Here is an 18257-nt window from a genome sequence, read left to right as displayed (position 1 = left end):
TGTATGATGTGGGCTGGGCTGGGTCACGTTCCTTAGTGTTCATCTCAAGCCTGATCAAAAGACAACGCAGAGGGATTCAAAGGCTTCTGAAAGTGCTAGTGGCTGCTGGATTGGTTTATTAAGGCTCACTCTTGTTGTTCACCACCCTTTGTTTTCAGTTTCACCATTTAGACCTCTTCTGTTTCTATGAATATTTTAATGGCACAGAAGTGGAAAACTGAAATTTATTTCAGTTGCTAAATAAAGCATTCAAAATTTAACAAGTACCAAATTAAGGATGACTACATGTCTTTGGTTTAGCCCATTTATGTGTGTGTTGTAACGCAATCCATTTCATTTTTTCCTCCCACTTCACCAGGAAGCTGTACATTTCTGCACAAAGTCTGCTCCACAGGCAGTCCTGGTAGTGTACTTGTGGGCTTTTCCATGGCGTTTGTCAGCATAACAGGCTGGCTGACTAGTTTTCGCTGCCTCACATATAAAGGAGGAAGTACTGTTATCTCTCATTGTGCATGAGGAGAATAAAGGTTAAAGTCAAAAGTGGAAGATAATTCCCAAATTGAGATACCCATCGATGTATCAGAGAACATCTGGTTTTACAAAAGAGCTGGACAAACCTTGGCCTCTGCTGAATCTGATAGCTCCCAAGACTTCCACAAAGCAAGTTCAGGTGTCCTAAGAGTAACAGCCAGCAAATGAGGACTCCAGGCTGGTGGCCCTCTATGAAAGTTAGTTTAGGAGACTCACTTGATATCACTGGGAAACCTTTGTAAGATCTTCGTAAGATAGACTCCATCTACCAGAGGTGACATTCAGAGACCTGAACATTACCACTGCCTTTTACTCCTCTTTTCTCTAAGAAGCGTTGGTCAACTTTGGAAAATCTTATCCAAAGCACAGGGAAAATTCAGTTGACGTTACACAACTGGTGAAGGATGGCATTTTAGAGAGTGCAATGACCAGAGTGGCCATTGTTAGGAAAGTTAAATTGATATCCTTGCAATTCCAAAAGGAACCTTTAAGTATCACATGCAGGCAGGGTCTGGCTCTGTCTGCTCACACTGAAAAACACCACCTTGTCAACTCTAATGTTTTATCTTCATTCTTATTGCAGGGATGAAATCTATTGTCAAATCTGCAAACAGCTGACCCAGAACCCATCCAAAAGTAGCCATGCCAGGGGTTGGATCCTGATGTCCCTCTGTGTGGGATGTTTTGCTCCTTCTGAGAAGTTTGTAAAGGTAAATTGTAGATGATATTTATCTTAGGTATTACCTGCTGATACATTTTCTTTTCCATCCTTGGGACCAGCTTTTCCCTTGGGTTTGACAGTGAAAGAAATCCTGGTCTTCAGCTCTGTCAGGAATGACAATGATATAAAGTTCCTAATCAGGAAGAAAAATGTATATGATCCCAAGCTCAATGTCTAAAGTTAGTCAGATGAATTACTCCTAAGAAACGACTCTTTCTTTCCAGTGACTCTAAAGGGAAAGTAGACAACAAATTCAGATGATGCCTCCTGTGCTCTAGATGAACAACATTGATTAGGTGACTTCTGCTCAGAAACTGGATTATCAGAGGTCACAAGTGGAATTTGCACAGCTAGAATGCCCACATTTCTCCCGTTTCTCCCATCCAAAGGTCTATGCATTCAGTCAAGCACCTGCTGGCTTTGCCAGTATGATGTAAGGCATGTCCTCTAATTTGTCAAGGAAGAGTACTATGTGGCAAATTATAAATACAATTTAATATAAAAAATTGCACATAGAAAGGGAGAGGTTTAACTCACCTGGAAGTATGTTTGCATAGCTTTCTGCATACTTGCTCCACAGTGTCTCATACTGAAATTGTCCAATTCTTTAGACAGACACCTAGGAGATGAAATAGATGCTAAGGGGACACCTCATTGCTCTATACAGATACCTGAAAGAAGGTTGTAGTGAGGTAGGCATCAGTCTCTTTTCTCAGGTGACAAGAGATCAGACACAAGGAAACAGCTTCAAGTTGCACCAGGGCAGGTTCAGGTTCAGGAAGAATTTATTGGTGGAAAAGATGGCTAGGTACTGGAACAAGCTGCCCAGGGCAGCGGTGGAGTCACCATCCCTGGAGGTACTTAAGAGATATGTGGATGTGGTGCTTAGGGACATGGTTTAGAGGTGGACTTGGTAGTGTCGGGTGATGGTTGGACATGATGATCTTAAGGGTGTTTTCCTCCTGACTGATTCTATGATTCTCTCATTCTATGTGATGTATCTTCAGAAGCAGTGTGGATCAGCTGGACTGAAGTCAGTGGGAGATAGGTGGCTTACAACATTGAAAATATATTTTTTTTCTTAAGGATTTTATTTTTTTCTTGGGCAAAGTCCATGTTTTGTTCCTAGATTTGAACAGCCTGCCTTTGAAATGATTTATACACCTTAAGTCTGACGAACACCCACAGGGCCACTCAAGTTAATCCCATGACTAAGAGTTTGGCTAGCTCAGGGCAAAGGGCTCAGTTCTTTGTCTTTGCTTTGCCATGACATGAAAAGACTTCCTTTGTCCTCCCTCTCAGATCTTTGAATGTTGGAGCCTGGACCTGCTCCCAGGCCCACTGGAGATAAAGGTGTTCCATTAGTTTCCATAGATATCAGATCAGGTCCTCAGTATTGAAAAAGCCAAAGCCAAGAATAGAAATCCCTTCTTCATCCCCAGGCCCTGCCAGTATGAAATCTAATAAAACAGATAAATCACTGGCAAAGTGGCAGAAAATGAAATTATGTCTGGAAATGAGATCTGAGAAAGCATGTCACGGGAGATTGTGTGAATTTAAATCTTTAATAATGGAAAATTATTTTAGGTGAGTGAAGCACTTCTCAGAAATAATTTATGAGCAGCTTTGAAGCCTCAGGCATGTACTTCTGCCCAAAGTCCTGGTCCGTGCTGAAATACAAGGCAATATTCCCAAAAGCTTTGGGGAAGGTTTTTGCTAATTCTGCTCTTACTCATCTTGGGCAGTAGATCAGCCCTTTTTTACACCTTGGGCTGCTGGGGACAAAAGGGAGTATTCATACCATCTAATTTCAGATACTTGCCTCCTTTTTATAGTACATGGAGAGAGAGGGGCTCCTCTCGAGGGCAATTCTGAGACCATAAGCCAGGGTCCCACTCTGAATCTCCTACCAAAAGAGTTTCTGTTCCCATGGGCAGCCTGTGGTGACCGAGGCTCCTTGAGTATGCGTGTGAACACCCCCTGCAGCCACACACTGTGGTTTGCCTTCCCAAGCTCCAGTTTTGCAAACAGCAATACATAGGCAATGACCTGGGCCGTGTCTTGGAGCTCCTCCGAAGTCTCTGTATTAATCCAGGGGGACACCAGTGATACCTTCCACCTTAAGATGATATGTTTCAAAATACAATATTCTCCCAATGAAATGTTGGTTCTGCCCCCCAACAGCATACTTTCCCATGCAGACCCACTTTTTTGTTTTGTAAAAAGCAGAGCAATAGTCAAAAATTTCAGGTGTTCAGTAAATGCTTCACTTTGAAGCTACATTAGCCCAGGCCACCTAGTTCAGCTCGATCTGGACTGGGAGACAAACACCACATCAGCACCAGACCTTACTATTGTGCTTTTAATCTATCAATACCCTTTTTAAGGAGTTAGTAGTTGGCCAAATTCTGATTTACCATGACTTTACTGACTACTGCTTTAACCTTGCAATAGCTATAGCTGAATGATGATAGCCAATCATTATCAGCCAGTTAAGAAAAGGTGTTTTGTTAACGTCACCTATTTTTTAATTAATGCCTGAACTTATCTTTTGGCATTAATTATCCACTGTTTTAATAGAAGAAAAAACATGTAAGGGTAAATATCTGTTAGCATTTCTTTCTATAGTTTGCCATGCAATGGAAATGTACTGTGAATGTTCTACCAGATTCCTGGTTACTTTTTTCCTGAACCTTTCATTTTGGGTTTAACTTTAATAACAGCAATGTTATGGAAAATAAGATGCAGAATTTCAAGAAAATGTTGTACCCTGAAATTGTTCCACAACTCTGAAATATATCAGTTAGGACTGAACATTTTGAGAAGTTTAGTTTAATGAGGCAGGCAGGCTTACATATGTTTTTCTGTTCCTAAATATGAAGGTCATGATTTGGATCCTATTAGAAACCTTTATCACATTGTCTGCTAAGCATGGGTCAATACACATCTTCACTCTTGCTCTTTGTACCTTTTTTTAATTAATGATGGACTTTGGTGGGAAGGTTCCACCCCAAAAAGGAGATACACAAAATATATATATAAATACATAGTACATTATTAGCAGCATAATTAAAACTACACTTCTACACAGCATCAAATGCTTGCAATCATTTGCAACAGCTCCTACTCATATAGCCTGCTTCTTTTACCTAGCTATTTAAGAGTATCTCTGTAAGTTATGATTGATGGCGATGTCTGTTTCTCTACCCATGTTATTTATGGAGTGTCAGTGTTATAAAGAAGAGTCCCTGTTACCGAAGGAACAGCTATGTGTTATCATTCGGACAGCTATCTATCTATAAAGTTTCTCTAAAAGATATGATTTACAGAACTCTTAGTCTTAGCTACCTGTTTGGCCAATATATTTATGTAATAATTTTGAGTGTCTTTCTCATATTGTGGAAGTCACTGGATTTAACTTTCTGTACAATAACATGATTGTATTTTTAACATAGGGTGAAGTGCTTCGAATTCTTGTTTAGAGTCTTTTAAAATACAGTTTAAAATCTGACTAAGGAAACATCTTTTTAATGTAATTGTGAAGGATCTTTTCAATTGGCAGAGAAGTGTTTTGAGTGACATTTGCTTACAGTTCTCCTGATCATTATTTACATATATATATATTTTTAGTTCACTCCCATCATTCTGGCCTACATTCAATAGCATTTTATGATACATCTTTAAAATACTTTCTAGAGATTTAAATCAATGGCAGCAATAGGAGGAACATAAAATCTGCTGCACTGGCTTTGATCAAAGAGCTGTCTGGGCCAGTATTTTACCCCCACCGAGGCAAGAAATGCATGGTGTAAGAAGGCAAGGGTGCAGAGTGTCCTACCCTCTCTCAGCTTCCAGCAATGTGGTTTAGGAAAGCCCTGAGCTTGAGTGGTATCCCTGCATTTAGCAGTCCCAGAGGGCTTTTCTCCAATAAATATTTGCTTTTTAACCTTTGCAAATGTTTGGCTCCTTGAGCTGATGGCCTAACCAAAGTGTTCCCTGCTGCAAACAGTATTTAAGGAACTTTATCAATGGAGGCCCCCCTGGTTATGCTCCCTATTGCGAAGAAAGGCTGCGGAGGACGTTTGCCAACGGGACAAGGACACAGCCACCCAGCTGGCTGGAACTGCAGGTATGAGCCCCTCCATCCCCTCCCCAGGCAGCTGGGGCTCAGGGTTGGAGCCTTTCACTATCACAGGAACCACATCTCTGGCAGGACAGAAAGCAGCGTGACAAAAATGCCTATTTCTCTCAAGAATTGTCAGGTGTTTCCAAAATACTGCATTCCCCTCACATCCTGGCTTTGCCCCAGTGCATATTGAAGATCAAGCCCTTTGCCAACATCAATACCTGTAAATTAAATGTGTGCAAGAATGTTCTCGGGCACTGAGGCCAGCTGGCATTGAGCAAGCCCCCGTGTATGCTAGGAATTCTTCCAGAATGGAAGAATTGGCTGCAGGCAAACCATCTTCTAAGAACGGGCTTTGGAGCATCACAGCTGCCCAAGCATGCTCAGGGGCAGCTATAGTTGGAACAAGCCCAGTTTATGCAATATATACTGATTTTCTATGCTGCTTTACTAGCATAGACAATTGTGCTTCGGTGGCCAGAAGCATTCCTGAGCATTCTTGGATTTACTAGATTAGATACTTCAATGACAGAATATATCATTTCCAAAATCTGAGATTTCCAAGTGCTTCCAGTGACTGACCATACATTATCCTGTTGAGAAGTACATTATGGAAGCATTGAAATGTAGCCAGTCACTGGGACCAGGAATTAGAAAACAGTTACCACTTTCTGGGGGGAAGAGTACACAGGTAAATAGTCTAGATGGGGTTGAAATTTGCATGCCTTCATAAAGCCTGACTTTAACCTCATTAGGCAACCAAGTCCAAGAAACCGATCATGCTGCCTGTCACATTTATGGATGGGACAACAAAAACACTGCTGACAGACTCTGCAACGACTGCTAAAGAGCTCTGTAATTCTTTGGCCGACAAAATCAGCCTGAAGGACCGATTTGGCTTTTCGCTTTACATCGCGCTTTTTGACAAGGTATGTTTTAATTTTTGATCCTGAGTGGCTCTATAAAAGAAAAGGGAGATTCCCCTTGCTGTTACATATCTTCCAGAGGGCAGAAGGACACTGCAATATGAGCAGATGGCAAGCCAAAAGGTCAGGAAGAAACATGTCTACTGTGCAGAGGCCAGCAGGATTTTCACAGTAACAGTCATACACTGCAGCAGTGTTGCAGAGAGACTATGAAATCTCCCTCCTTGGAGATGTTCAGAAGTTATTAAAAGGAGAAGGCATGGAGCAACCTGATAAAAGATGAGCCTGCTCTGAGCAGGAGGTTGGGCCAGAGGCTTCCAGAAGTGCCTTGGACTACCTCTCTACGTGGAGATATCAGCCTTTAGATTAATTCCACCTTTTTCCTGTGCCCTGACCAGGTCTCTTCTCTGGGGAGCGGCAATGACCATGTGATGGATGCTGTGTCTCAGTGTGAGCAGTATGCCAAAGAGCAAGGAGCACAGGAGCGCAACGCACCGTGGCGGCTCTTCTTCAGGAAGGAGATCTTCACCCCCTGGCACAATCCGAGTGAGGACAACGTGGCCACCAATCTAATTTATCAACAGATCGTCCGAGGGGTGAAGTTTGGGGAGTATCGGTGTGACAAGGTAAGTGTCCTCAACAGCTTCTGGTCTTATCCAACATATGTCCTTGGCATGGCAAAGTACACTCCACCAAAGGGGATGAGAAATCTTCCTCCATGACCACCTGTTATACTGGGTATTATGGTGTACACTTAGGAAACAGGAGCTGCAGGAATCAGATCCTCTTGGCTGGGAATATACCAGACTCTCCCATGTGCTACGTGAGCACCCTCTCCTGTTGACTTTTGGTGGGAGACTGAATGGCCACCTCATCCATCAGCCTCGGTTTGGAGAGCTACAGGAACCCCGTAACCCAATCAGGAGTACATGGCAGGATCTTGTTTGGTGAATCCTGCTTAGCTTTAGACCTAAGACAGGCTTTTCAGGATACCCAGACCTGTGCTATGCAATACAAACACAGCAATACTCCCAATACGCTGAAGGGACATTGGCAGCAGAAAACTATGTCTCTGAAGTCTCTGTGAGCTTACAGAATTATTCCAGTGTCACTGAAAGGAGCATCTCAAGAAACGTCAAAATCTCTGACAGTATCCATTACATTTTGTCCTGCTTGTGTTTAAAATCATCCAGGTGTCAACCTGGATACCCCTCTTCCTCATATTCTACTTGTTCTCCTGTGGACCACTAGAGTCCAGGCACCCTGGGGACTAAAGCATCTTTTCCCATCTTTATTGCATCAATTTGTTCTCTTGTTCTCTTGCTCCTCATCTCCCTGTGCTATTATTATCTCAGTAACTCTATTATTTCATCCCAAAGTGCTTGGAATGCAGCTGAACCAAAGGAACATTTTGCAGTTTTGCATTATGCACAGGTGCTTCCCTTGCTGGGCTTCTCAAGTTTCAAAATCATGGATACACACAGTTTGCAACCACTAAACTCTGTTTACCATAGGAAAATCACCCACTGCTGCAGGCACCTGATGTTGCAGGCGTCAGAAGCAGACTAAATTTCAAGGAAAGACAGGGTAAAGCATGTTCACACACTACAGTGCCTTGCTTGGTGCTGATCACTGAACATGTTATGGCTCAGTCATAGCTTATACTGGTCAATTTCCTGAATTTTGGATGTGCAAAAAGCACTGGTGAAATGCTACTGAAAGGAAGAGTCCCCAACCCAACCTGAGGCAGCATTCTTCCTCTAAAGAGGGTTCCTTGAGCTGTGGAGGATGGATGTTGCAGTGAGTGGCCTGGTAGCAGCATTGAGTTGGCTTGTTTGACTCCCACAGGAAGAAGATCTGGCAGAACTGGCTTCTCAGCAGTACTACGTGGACTACGGGTCAGAAATGGTACTGGAAAGGCTTCTAAACCTAATTCCATCCTACATCCCAGACAGAGAGATCACAGCTTCGAAAACGGTGGAGAAATGGGCTCAGCTCATTATAGCTGCACATAAAAAGGTGGGACAATAGATCACCTGGCAAGTAGCTTCAGTAGCATCATGTGCCTTCTAAACACACATCAGACACTGTAGCTCAGCTCTTGGCCTTGCCTGAAGCTAAAGCAAAGGGAAAAGGGAAGGTTTTGCACTAATCATATTCAGCATTACCTCTGCTTTCAATGCAAGCTCTGACAGAAGAAGACAACCTGCAGAGATTCACTGTGAGAAGGAAAATGCCATCTCTGGGATTTCATTCCTGATAGACAGGATTGTGGTGTTGCTCTTTGCAGTACAGTGGTGTCTTATGTCCCAGTATTGAGACCTTATTGTGCCAGATGTTGTGTAAAATATCCCTGGTGTCTATCTGTCACCCTCCTGCAGATTAATCAAACCCACACTTCCCATAACTCATTACCACCATGAGGGTTGGTCATGCAGGCATGAGGACTGGCACTCACTAAAAGGCAGGGGCCAGCTTCAGATTTAGACCCCTAAATGCAAGCATCTCCATGTTTGCTTGGTCTCATCTCCCAGTTCTGCCAGTGGAAACACAGGGTCACAAATCAGTTGCTTGGGGTATTCATGGTCCAGAAAGGCCTGGATCTTGCAGGTCCTTCACCAGCCACCTGTCAGCTACTTATAGTAGTCTCAGGTTTCTGAAAACATCCTAAATGAAGCTAGCTGCCTATGTTTAAGGGCCACAGAGTATTTATTTCCAGCTAAAGGGCTGTCAGGCTGAAAGGCAGACACCTTCATTAGGGAAACCCAAAGTTAGTTGAGATTAATCCCACATAGACTTGTCACTCTAGAAGCTCGCCCAGACTTCTCAGAGGCAAACTATTTCCTCAAGTGGGAACCAGAATTTTGCTAGGACTTTGTCCAACCTATCACTTGTTCCTGTAGGATTTGGTTTGGCCCTTAACATCATCAGGATATAAATTAATATTGATTCCAAGATCTTCAGATGGCATGGATTGGATGAATTTCAATTAAGTTTTGCTCTCTTCCTAGATATAACTGGGTTTGTGCTTCATGTTGGTTGTGGTTTGCTTTGTTGGTAGGGAATTTATACTCAGAAGAGGACAGATCCCAAAAAAGTCAAAGAAGAGGTGGTGGATTTTGCACGTTTCAAGTGGCCTTTGCTGTTTTCTCGGTTTTATGAAGCCTTCAAATTCTCAGGTGAGTCAGTAGAGCACATCCCTGGAGCATGGGATAGTCAAAGGCAAAAAGAAGAAGAGCAGGAACTTCATAGACAATAAGATCTAATGGGTCATCTATGTGGTCTATTTTAGACACATTATTTTTTGGTGCCTCCTGATTAGCAATGGCTCAATCTATGATTCTGCCACTATTTTTCTTACTAAAAATAAATGATTTTTTTTTTAACATTGCATTTTCCTTTGAAATACACACAATATTTTATATCATAAGACCCTTCCTGAACTGATTGTATGTATTGCCTTCAATCCAGGGCCAAGCCTCCCTAAAAATGATGTGATCGTAGCTGTCAACTGGACAGGAGTGTACTTTGTGGATGAACAGGAACAGGTTCTCTTAGAACTCTCTTTTCCAGAGATCACAGCTGTGTCAAGCAGCAGGTAAGGAAGAATAACTTTAGCTGGTTATCTTACCCTAAAGCAGTCTTTTCCCAGGCTCTGCCTCTTGAGCTCATTATATTTCCTGTTTATATCTTCTATGAAAACATATCCCAGAGGGGGAAAACTGCAAGGACAGAGTTTCACCTTGGCCACCATTAAAGGAGATGAATACACTTTCACCTCCAACAATGCAGAGGATATCCGGGACCTTGTGGTGACCTTCCTTGAAGGACTAAGGAAAAGATCCAAGTACGTGGTCACTCTCCAAGACAACCCAAACCCTGGTAAGTAAGTAGTCTGATCCAGTGGCAAACATGTAGGCATATTAGTTACTCCAAAGGGATTTGGGGAAAAAAATAAAAATACTAATGGTTGTTTTTATTGCAGTGGGAGAAGAATCTGGGTTCCTCAGCTTCCTGAAAGGAGACCTCATAGTTCTTGACCAGGACACGGGAGAACACGTGATGAACTCAGGGTGGGCTAACGGGTTCAATGAACGGACCAAGCAGAGAGGGGATTTCCCGACAGATTCTGTCTATGTCTTGCCTACAGTCACCATGCCTCCCCTGGAGATCGTGGTAAGTTGTCTTACACATAGCACAACTTGATACAAAGCCTGAGGAGGTCAAAGCCTTCCTGGAGAGCTTAGATCTAGCTAGTCTTCCTGACAATAATGTGGAAACCAGTGTGGCTGAGAGAGGTGGCAAGTTGTCCAAGTCAGAAGTGATCTGTTGTAGTAGTGTCTCAGCCTTTCCTCTGATCTTTTCACTTTGAAGACTTATGGCTTGAAATATCCATGAACATCCTCCAGCTGGCCTGATTAATTTCCACTGTATTTGGGGTTAGAGGAAGCCACTACATTCACCTATAGAGCTGTAGGATCCAAAACGCATTCTCCTCATTAGGAAATGATCCACATGATGGAAACACATTATTCTTTATATAAGTGACTGAGAATGGCACAGAGAAATAACAGTTGCACATTACTTACTGCCTATTAACTGGAATTAGTAGGTTATTCTTACTCACTCCCTGCCGGTCTTTTCATTTTGTATCTGCTTCCTCTCCCTGGATGCTTCAAATATATCAAACATATTAGATGACAGAGAACTTTTCAACCCACAGGCACTCGTCACGATGACCCCTGACCAACGACAAGACGTTATCAGAACCTCCCAGATGGCAATTTCAGACAGTGAAGAGAGGGTGAAACCATACACCTTGGAGGAATTTTCCTATGACTATTTTAGGTGATTTTTTCAACCTTTTCAAAAAAATGCAGGTGTAGGAATCCATCTCCAAGTAGCTTGGGAATCAGGATTTTTTGTCTGCTGGAAAAGACTCTAAATATCCCTTTGTGTGATTCTATATAATTGCAGCCTCCAGTTTAGGACATGGCATATGGGTTATAAATTTTCCACAGACAAGGTTTTATGAGGGATTTCTTAATTGGCTCAGCAGAGGTGTAAAGGTATGAAATTTGATGTTATGTGGGAGGCTGTGCTTAGTGGTCTAGTATTCCTTCCCAGTGATCCCTTACACAGCCTGAGACCACGTAGGCAGCAGGTGAATTACGTGGGGACATTTTCATCTCAGCTCCAAAGCATGCACCACTGCTGAATGTAGCTTACCGGACTGATCAAAAAACTCCCGCTCCTGTTTAGAGGGGTTGGCAGCCCATGGAGACAGACCAAGTCCTGTGAGATGTCTTCACCCTGGTGGGTTTGTTCTACTGGGCAATATTCTTTCATTGTTGCTGCCCATCTCCCTCACCACCCATTGCCATCACCCCTTCTCTTGTGGTTAGAAGCTTTTTTTTTTTTTTTTTTTTTTTTTTTTCCAGTAGAAAAGGTGCTTGGATAGGGTCCAAAAGGGACTTTTCTGAGCCCTAGGAAAGGAAAAATGACTATCTTTGGACACAGCGGGAGATGGATACTCTGTAAAACTGTGAATAGCCACTTGGTGTAAGAGATCTTTATTCTGGTGTTGTGAACAGCCTTCCAGGTGAAGCACTGGTTACACACAGTCCATTTTATCCCTGTAACCTCTCCACTTTTCCTTTTGCTTTGCCTTTGCCACCAGGCCACCACCCAAGCACACCCTGAGCAGGGTCATGATCACCAAGAGCCGTGGGAAGGACAAGTTGTGGTGTTACACCCGTGAGCCCATCAAACAGCCGTTGCTGAAGAAGATCCTGGGGAGCGAGGAGCTGTCCCAAGAAGCCTGCATGGCCTTCATTGATATCCTTCCACTGCCTGGAGTAGCCCTTGGGCAACAGGGCTGACAGGCAAAGGGCTGAGCAGCTTCTTCAGAGACCCAACTAAAGCCCATAGAAAGGTTTCTGGTCCCTCTTAAGGGCTTTGGGACCATGTCATGGACTTGGAGATGGATCTGATCCCGAAATCTGTATTTGAGCATCCTTGAGAGCTGATGGGTGTCTTCTCCATAAGCAAGGTCCAGGGAGTAAGTTACTGAGTCTTGCAGGTACACATCGCTTAGTGGTTAACTCAACAGTTCTGTTTTGGCTTGCTTCAACTCTCCAGGATGCATCTGCTGTAGAAGGGAGTAGACCTAATTATTATGGATGCAAACTAGTCCTCATGGCCTCAGGGACAGGGTTTGATGCCTGAGTATCACTTTCCTGGCAGAATAAAGACAGCATGGGAGAAAGAAGCTGAGTACAAATATAAATCTAACCTGTGGAAGTCGCCTTTGTGTTTTGGTAGGGTTTTGCTCTAGGATACAGACTTTAGTTCGAACAGTTCTGTTGGTATAAACCCGGTACTGATGCTACAGCACAGTTACTGCTGCTACAGTTTTCCTCCTAGCAGCAAATAACAGCAGTAGTAGGAACTAAAAGGACTGGTAAAAATTGAGAACATCTGCAATTTCATCATTCTCCTTTCCATGTTAAACACATTTATTCAGAATACTGTGACCTGTTGTCATGCAGAATAGGTACAATATGGTGAAGTGGTGAAGGTCATCATTTGGTTTATGTTACCACAGCTCCAGTGCTGTCTGCAGAGCTCTGCCTCATGACACCAGCTGAAAATCTGGTCTTTTATAGTGGTATCACTATGTGTGACCAGGTAACACAGTAGTCACAGAACTTCCCTAGGCCTACATCCCAACCTCAAAGTGGTTCTTTCTGACCTGAGATGATGCATGAAAAAGAGAGAGAGCTCGCTGGACATCTCCTAAAGAAATTTAAAGCCTTACCACTGTGCCCCCTCCACCAAATTGCAGCCACTTCTGTAGTCAAATGTGGGATGTCTTTTATCACATCATCAACAGAAGGGCTTCTCCAGACCTCCCGCTTAGCTGATCCTTGACTCCTGCCTCCCACCAGTGCTGAAGTACATGGGTGACTACCCATCCAAAAGGACCCGCTCAGTCAATGAGCTGACAGACCAAATATTTGAAGGTGCCTTGAAAGCTGAGCCTCTGAAGGATGAAATCTACTGCCAGACCCTGAAGCAGCTTACGGACAACCACATCAAGTAAGAGTCGTTGGTTTTGCTTGGCCCAAAGACACTAGCCTCTGTTGGGCAAAGGAGATCTGGAGCCTAAGCATGTCTCCTCCCCTCTAGCTGAGAACCACCCACCCATGCCAAAGCACAGAGCAGTGTCCATGCCATAACTTTTTTCCTCCTGGATCTCTCCTCGTTTAGGTACAGTGAAGAGAAAGGCTGGGAGCTGCTGTGGTTGTGTACAGGCCTTTTCCCTCCAAGTAACATCCTCCTGCCCCATGTCCAGAGGTTTCTGCAGTCCCGAAAACATCACCCGTTGGCAGCAGACTGCATCCAAAGACTCCAGAAAGCCCTAAGGTACAGCACCAAAAGACCTCCAGGTCCTGACCATGTCACAGCATCCAAATATGCATTAGAAATTACAAGTAGGAGATATTTTGGTAGTAGTTGGAGGGACACTGGAAGCTCACAGCCTTTCTCTGCATTCAGCCAAACTGAACTAAAAGGACTTTGGGTGGAGGATGTTGCTGATGCTATGGCACTTGCCTCTCCCTGTTTTGCAGGAATGGATCCAGAAAGTACCCTCCCCATCTCGTAGAAGTGGAAGCCATTCAACACAAAACCACCCAGATTTTCCACAAGGTTTACTTTCCTGATGACACCGATGAGGTAAATGGGATAGAAGGAAACTTCATTTTTGTCAGGATGGATGTCAATTTTCTTATTAAAATCCCAGAAAAGGCTACTGTTGTTTCTGATTCAGAAAAAATTCAGCCTTCCCAGAAGAGTCTGAAACAGCAGCATCAGAAAGATCCATCCTTATCTACCTTGGTGAGGCAGGATAGAAGACTGGAGCTCAGGGGTCTGATTTCCTGCAATTCACCTTCTCCAGACATGGGTGCTGAGTCAGTCTTCACTGCAAATTTTGACTCCAGGAAGAGAGAAACAGGATGTGTTCATCTCCATCCACGCCCTCAGTGGTTCACAGGCCTTGGCCATCAGTTATTTGCAGCCTCGACTGACAGATTCAGTCCACCAAACCGTACCCAGCTGGGTACCAGTCCCAGGGACTGGGCTGGGAGCTGGCAAGAAGGAAACTAAAATTATTCCCCATTCTGACCTGAGATGACGCAGAAATCATAACATCTGCACTCAGGAACCTTTCATTAATCATCTTAGACATTAATAAGGCATGTAGATAAATTGAGGCTGGAGCAGATAGGCATGTCCTTGCAGGTACCGCTCTCTCATGCTACTGATTAGTCTCCCAGTGAGGCTTGCCTGCTCCTCTCTTTCATCATGCCCTTGGGCACAACTAAATTCTTGTATTTCCAAGGGAGTTTATGTGAAAAGCAGTGCACACCCACGAAGGGAAAAGGGTATTCTTCTCCAGTAGCTGTGTGTGTGCCCATGTTTTTCTGTAACGGGGTTTTACAGATCTCCTGGGACTTCTTATCACTCTGAGTATTTTTTCTATGTGACTAGTAATAAGCTGCTTTATACACACGCATCTGTGTGAGAGCCAGTAGAAGGAGGCAGAGGGGACTTCGGCACATGTCTGTGGTCCCTTTGACCATGGCAGTCACCCAGGTGGGCTGGCCAAGTAGTGTCCCTGTGGTACAACACGCATTTGCACTGAGGGGCAGTGGCACTGAGCTCCAGGCCATTCTCTCATGGTATGTGGAATGTGGGTTCTGGTGGTTCAGGCAAAAGTGGCCATGCATGGGACTGGCAGAAGTTTAAGTTCCCAATAAGTTCCCAATAAGAAGTTCATGACTGAACTTCTGCAAATTTCCTTTTCACATGTCCAGAGCCACAATCCATAAAATCACCGCTTTTGTTGGTGGTGGGCACTTACATCTTTTCACATATCTGAGCCTAGACCTCCTCGAAGAGAGCATGAAGCAGAAATTAATCTTGAGGTAGCAGTGGTGATGATCTTCCTTTCTTTGTAGGCATTTGAGGTAGAGTCCAGCACAAAAGCCAAGGATTTCTGCCAGAACATCTCCAACAGGCTGCTCCTAAAATCTTCTGAAGGCTTCAGCCTCTTCGTCAAAATCTCTGACAAGGTGAGTGACCCACACAGAGGCTGGGGTAATGCCAAAACACTCGGTGCTTCACAGCAATCATCCCAAAGGGCTTAAAACACAAACAGGAAAAGGTCTCCTGTGTTGAGAGCAGGTGGCTTTAATGCCCGATGATAGCACTGTGGCAGCCTGTTGTGTCCTGCTGACTGAGTGATGCAGCCAGTGCCACCCTATGTGCAGGATCTCACACTAATTGTGGCCCACCGAATCCCTGTGTGATCCAGAGTGAGGCAAGAGTCACTCTTTTTTTGCCTTTGTTGTCATTTTTGTCATTTTTTGCCCAAAAAGGTCACTGCATTGCGAATTAATTGAATGTTAAAGAGCACATGGGGACTGCCAGATGGAGCCAGCCTGGTCCCCTCTGGGTAGCTGTTCCTGTGATGCTGCATTGATCTGGGGCAAAGGAGATAGGGTCCATCAGGAGAAAGAGGTAGAAGACCCATGTTGCTGAGACGGTGTCCTGGTTTTGGCTGGTTTATAAGGATTAAGATAAATGTGCAAGCTTAGAGCTGCCTTGGGCAACTGGAAGAAATCTACAGAGATAGTCATCAGGAAGGGAAATTAATTGCTCCAGGGAAACAGGAAGGTGCAATAAGAATTAATGGGTGGAATTAGAGCGAGTTGTTGGCAATGACTTTCTGGCATCAGCAGTTTGTAGCAGAGAAGTCTAATTGAGACAAAGCAGTGAGCAAAAACTGCAGGAGATGGGGCAACAGCCAGCCCTGCCTGTGGCCTCTCACTGCTTCCTCAGCCTTTGTAACCATGTGCTGTGCCTCCAGGTCATCAGTGTGCCCGAGGGCGATTTCTTCTTTGACTTTGTGAGACACCTGACGGACTGGATAAAGAAAGCAAGACCAGCGAAAGATGGTAACAGTGACTTTTCTCCCTTTGGGGTCACGCACAGCCCTCCTTGAGCCCTCCAGCCCTTTTAAAGATGGGCCACGCTGCTGTGGTTGTGCTGCCCGTGCCAGCCCTGGGGGCAAAACCTGACAGATGACCTGGCTGGTGCTCACAGCATTGCTCTCAGATCTGCTCCCTGCTTCCTTCGCACAGGTATAGTGCCTTCCCTCACCTACCAAGTGTTCTTCATGAAAAAGCTCTGGACCAACACAACGCCTGGAAAGGATTCGATGGCAGATTCGATCTTCCACTATTACCAGGTGCTCTGGGAACCTGAGATAGCAGCAGAGACTTTGGGAGGAATTAGGGTGGAAAGACTGTGTATGCGCAGATGCATGAAGTTTTACTTTTAACAGAACAAAGTCCTGCCTTCAACAGAGAGCTATGAAGAACAGTTGGGTTGTATGGCAAGGACCAGGCTTCATGCACTGTAAGGCAACCAACTCAGCTGAGATTTGGGCCAGATGTTCTTGGGAAAGTAGCAAGTGGGACACAGTAGCACTCAGCCTTAGCAGGGAGTACAAATTCACAAGCATTCTGAAGGTTTTCAGCTCCTTCATTCTTGGGCGTGAGCTGTGATGGTCCCAGCAGCCAGTCAAGAAGCCGCAGCTCTTCGTCTGGGAAGAAAGAGACATGTGCATGTCCCAAAGCTTTCTCATACACTTATGCAAATACACAGATGTTCCCTGTGTTCTTGCCTGGATAAAGCAATTATCCTAATATTATCATAGCCTCTGATGCTTTGATAGTTACCTGACACATTTTCAAGCATCTTTTCGTAATGGGGGAATAGATTGAAAAAAAAATGAAAAGGAAAAATAAAGGGAGGAAAAAAAACACATTCAATTCCAGTTGTCCATTACAAGGGTTGGATTTTCAGCAATGAGGGAGGGAGAACAAGACTGTAGGTTCACACATCTGATACCTACCACAGGGACCACCCTGTAACACGAGAACGTTTCAGGCCAGAGAGGATCTTTAGACATCAAGTGTGGTCTCAGCTGAGCAGCTGCCTGTCCACCACACTTGGTACAACAACTATGAGTGTTCCTAAGGCAGAGCCTCATATCCAGGAGCTGGAGACCTCCAAAAATGTGATTTAGCACCAGAGGGTGAAGGTCTGAGGTCACCCCCTCTATTTCTGAATGGCTTTCTTCCACATACAGGAGTTACCAAAGTACCTGCGCGGCTACCACAAGTGTACACGGGAAGAGGTCCTGCAGTTGGCAGCTCTCATCTACCGGGTGAAGTTTGAGGATGACAAATCCTATTTCCCCAGCATCCCCAAGCTTCTGAAGGAGCTGGTGCCTCAGGACCTCGTCCGGCAGCTCTCTCCAGATGACTGGAAGCGGGTAAAACAGCAGCTTTAGTCATAGGTCAGGCTTGGTGGGGGGAAACCCAGCATCTCGTGTGACTTGTCTGATGTTCAACACTGAAGTCAGGTTGCCAGAAGGAGTGACCCATGGTCCCTCTTGAGCCTTAAAAGGGCCACAATCTCTCCAACAGCACCAAGAGAAGGAATTGTACATGTGTTCAGACAGACACACACGTTGTGGGCTTTGTGCTGCACGTTGCTGTGACTGTAGTGGTGGATGCAGTGCTGTATGGACACATCTAGAAGATGGTCTCATGTAAAGTTTTGTTGCTGAAGGCAGACTGCTGAGCAGAAAGGCAATTCTCCCCGCTTTACACAAGGAGAGCTGTGGCACAGGTACGGACAAGTCTAGGCCATAAAGTAATGTAGATGTCTCACTGCCAAGAAACAATCTTGTAAGTCCTTTCTGTTTGCTGGGACTTGAACTTGGCCATGTGTCTAACCAGCAAATTATTGGCTTCTCTGTGTCGAAGTCCCCTCAGTCCCTTCTGCTCCCAAAATTGAAAGATCAAAATTTATA

At 44.4% G+C, this 18257-nt stretch overlaps 1 protein-coding gene across 5 annotated transcripts in view; it reads left to right on the top strand.

Annotated features, from left to right (window-relative positions):
• Window positions 1-18257, top strand: part of MYO7A (myosin VIIA) — a 94435-nt gene that overhangs the window by 71377 nt on the left and 4801 nt on the right. For all 5 annotated transcript variants that reach the window (XM_048051049.2, XM_048051056.2, XM_048051055.2 and 2 more), the window contains 18 exons: window positions 1115-1241; window positions 5262-5381; window positions 6134-6307; window positions 6703-6930; window positions 8153-8323; window positions 9366-9483; window positions 9776-9902; window positions 10017-10186; window positions 10290-10480; window positions 11028-11152; window positions 11985-12142; window positions 13252-13405; window positions 13577-13732; window positions 13939-14044; window positions 15331-15444; window positions 16242-16329; window positions 16516-16622; window positions 17529-17714. In XM_048051049.2, the coding sequence (XP_047907006.1) occupies window positions 1115-1241; window positions 5262-5381; window positions 6134-6307; window positions 6703-6930; window positions 8153-8323; window positions 9366-9483; window positions 9776-9902; window positions 10017-10186; window positions 10290-10480; window positions 11028-11152; window positions 11985-12142; window positions 13252-13405; window positions 13577-13732; window positions 13939-14044; window positions 15331-15444; window positions 16242-16329; window positions 16516-16622; window positions 17529-17714 (2620 nt within the window). The remainder of the gene's footprint in view (window positions 1-1114; window positions 1242-5261; window positions 5382-6133; window positions 6308-6702; window positions 6931-8152; window positions 8324-9365; window positions 9484-9775; window positions 9903-10016; window positions 10187-10289; window positions 10481-11027; window positions 11153-11984; window positions 12143-13251; window positions 13406-13576; window positions 13733-13938; window positions 14045-15330; window positions 15445-16241; window positions 16330-16515; window positions 16623-17528; window positions 17715-18257) is intronic.

Source organism: Anser cygnoides, chromosome 1 (assembly GCF_040182565.1).
Source record: "Anser cygnoides isolate HZ-2024a breed goose chromosome 1, Taihu_goose_T2T_genome, whole genome shotgun sequence".
Taxonomy (NCBI): Eukaryota; Metazoa; Chordata; class Aves; order Anseriformes; family Anatidae; genus Anser; species Anser cygnoides.
Note: the sequence above shows the minus strand (reverse complement) of the source record. Positions and strands in the feature narration are given on the sequence as shown.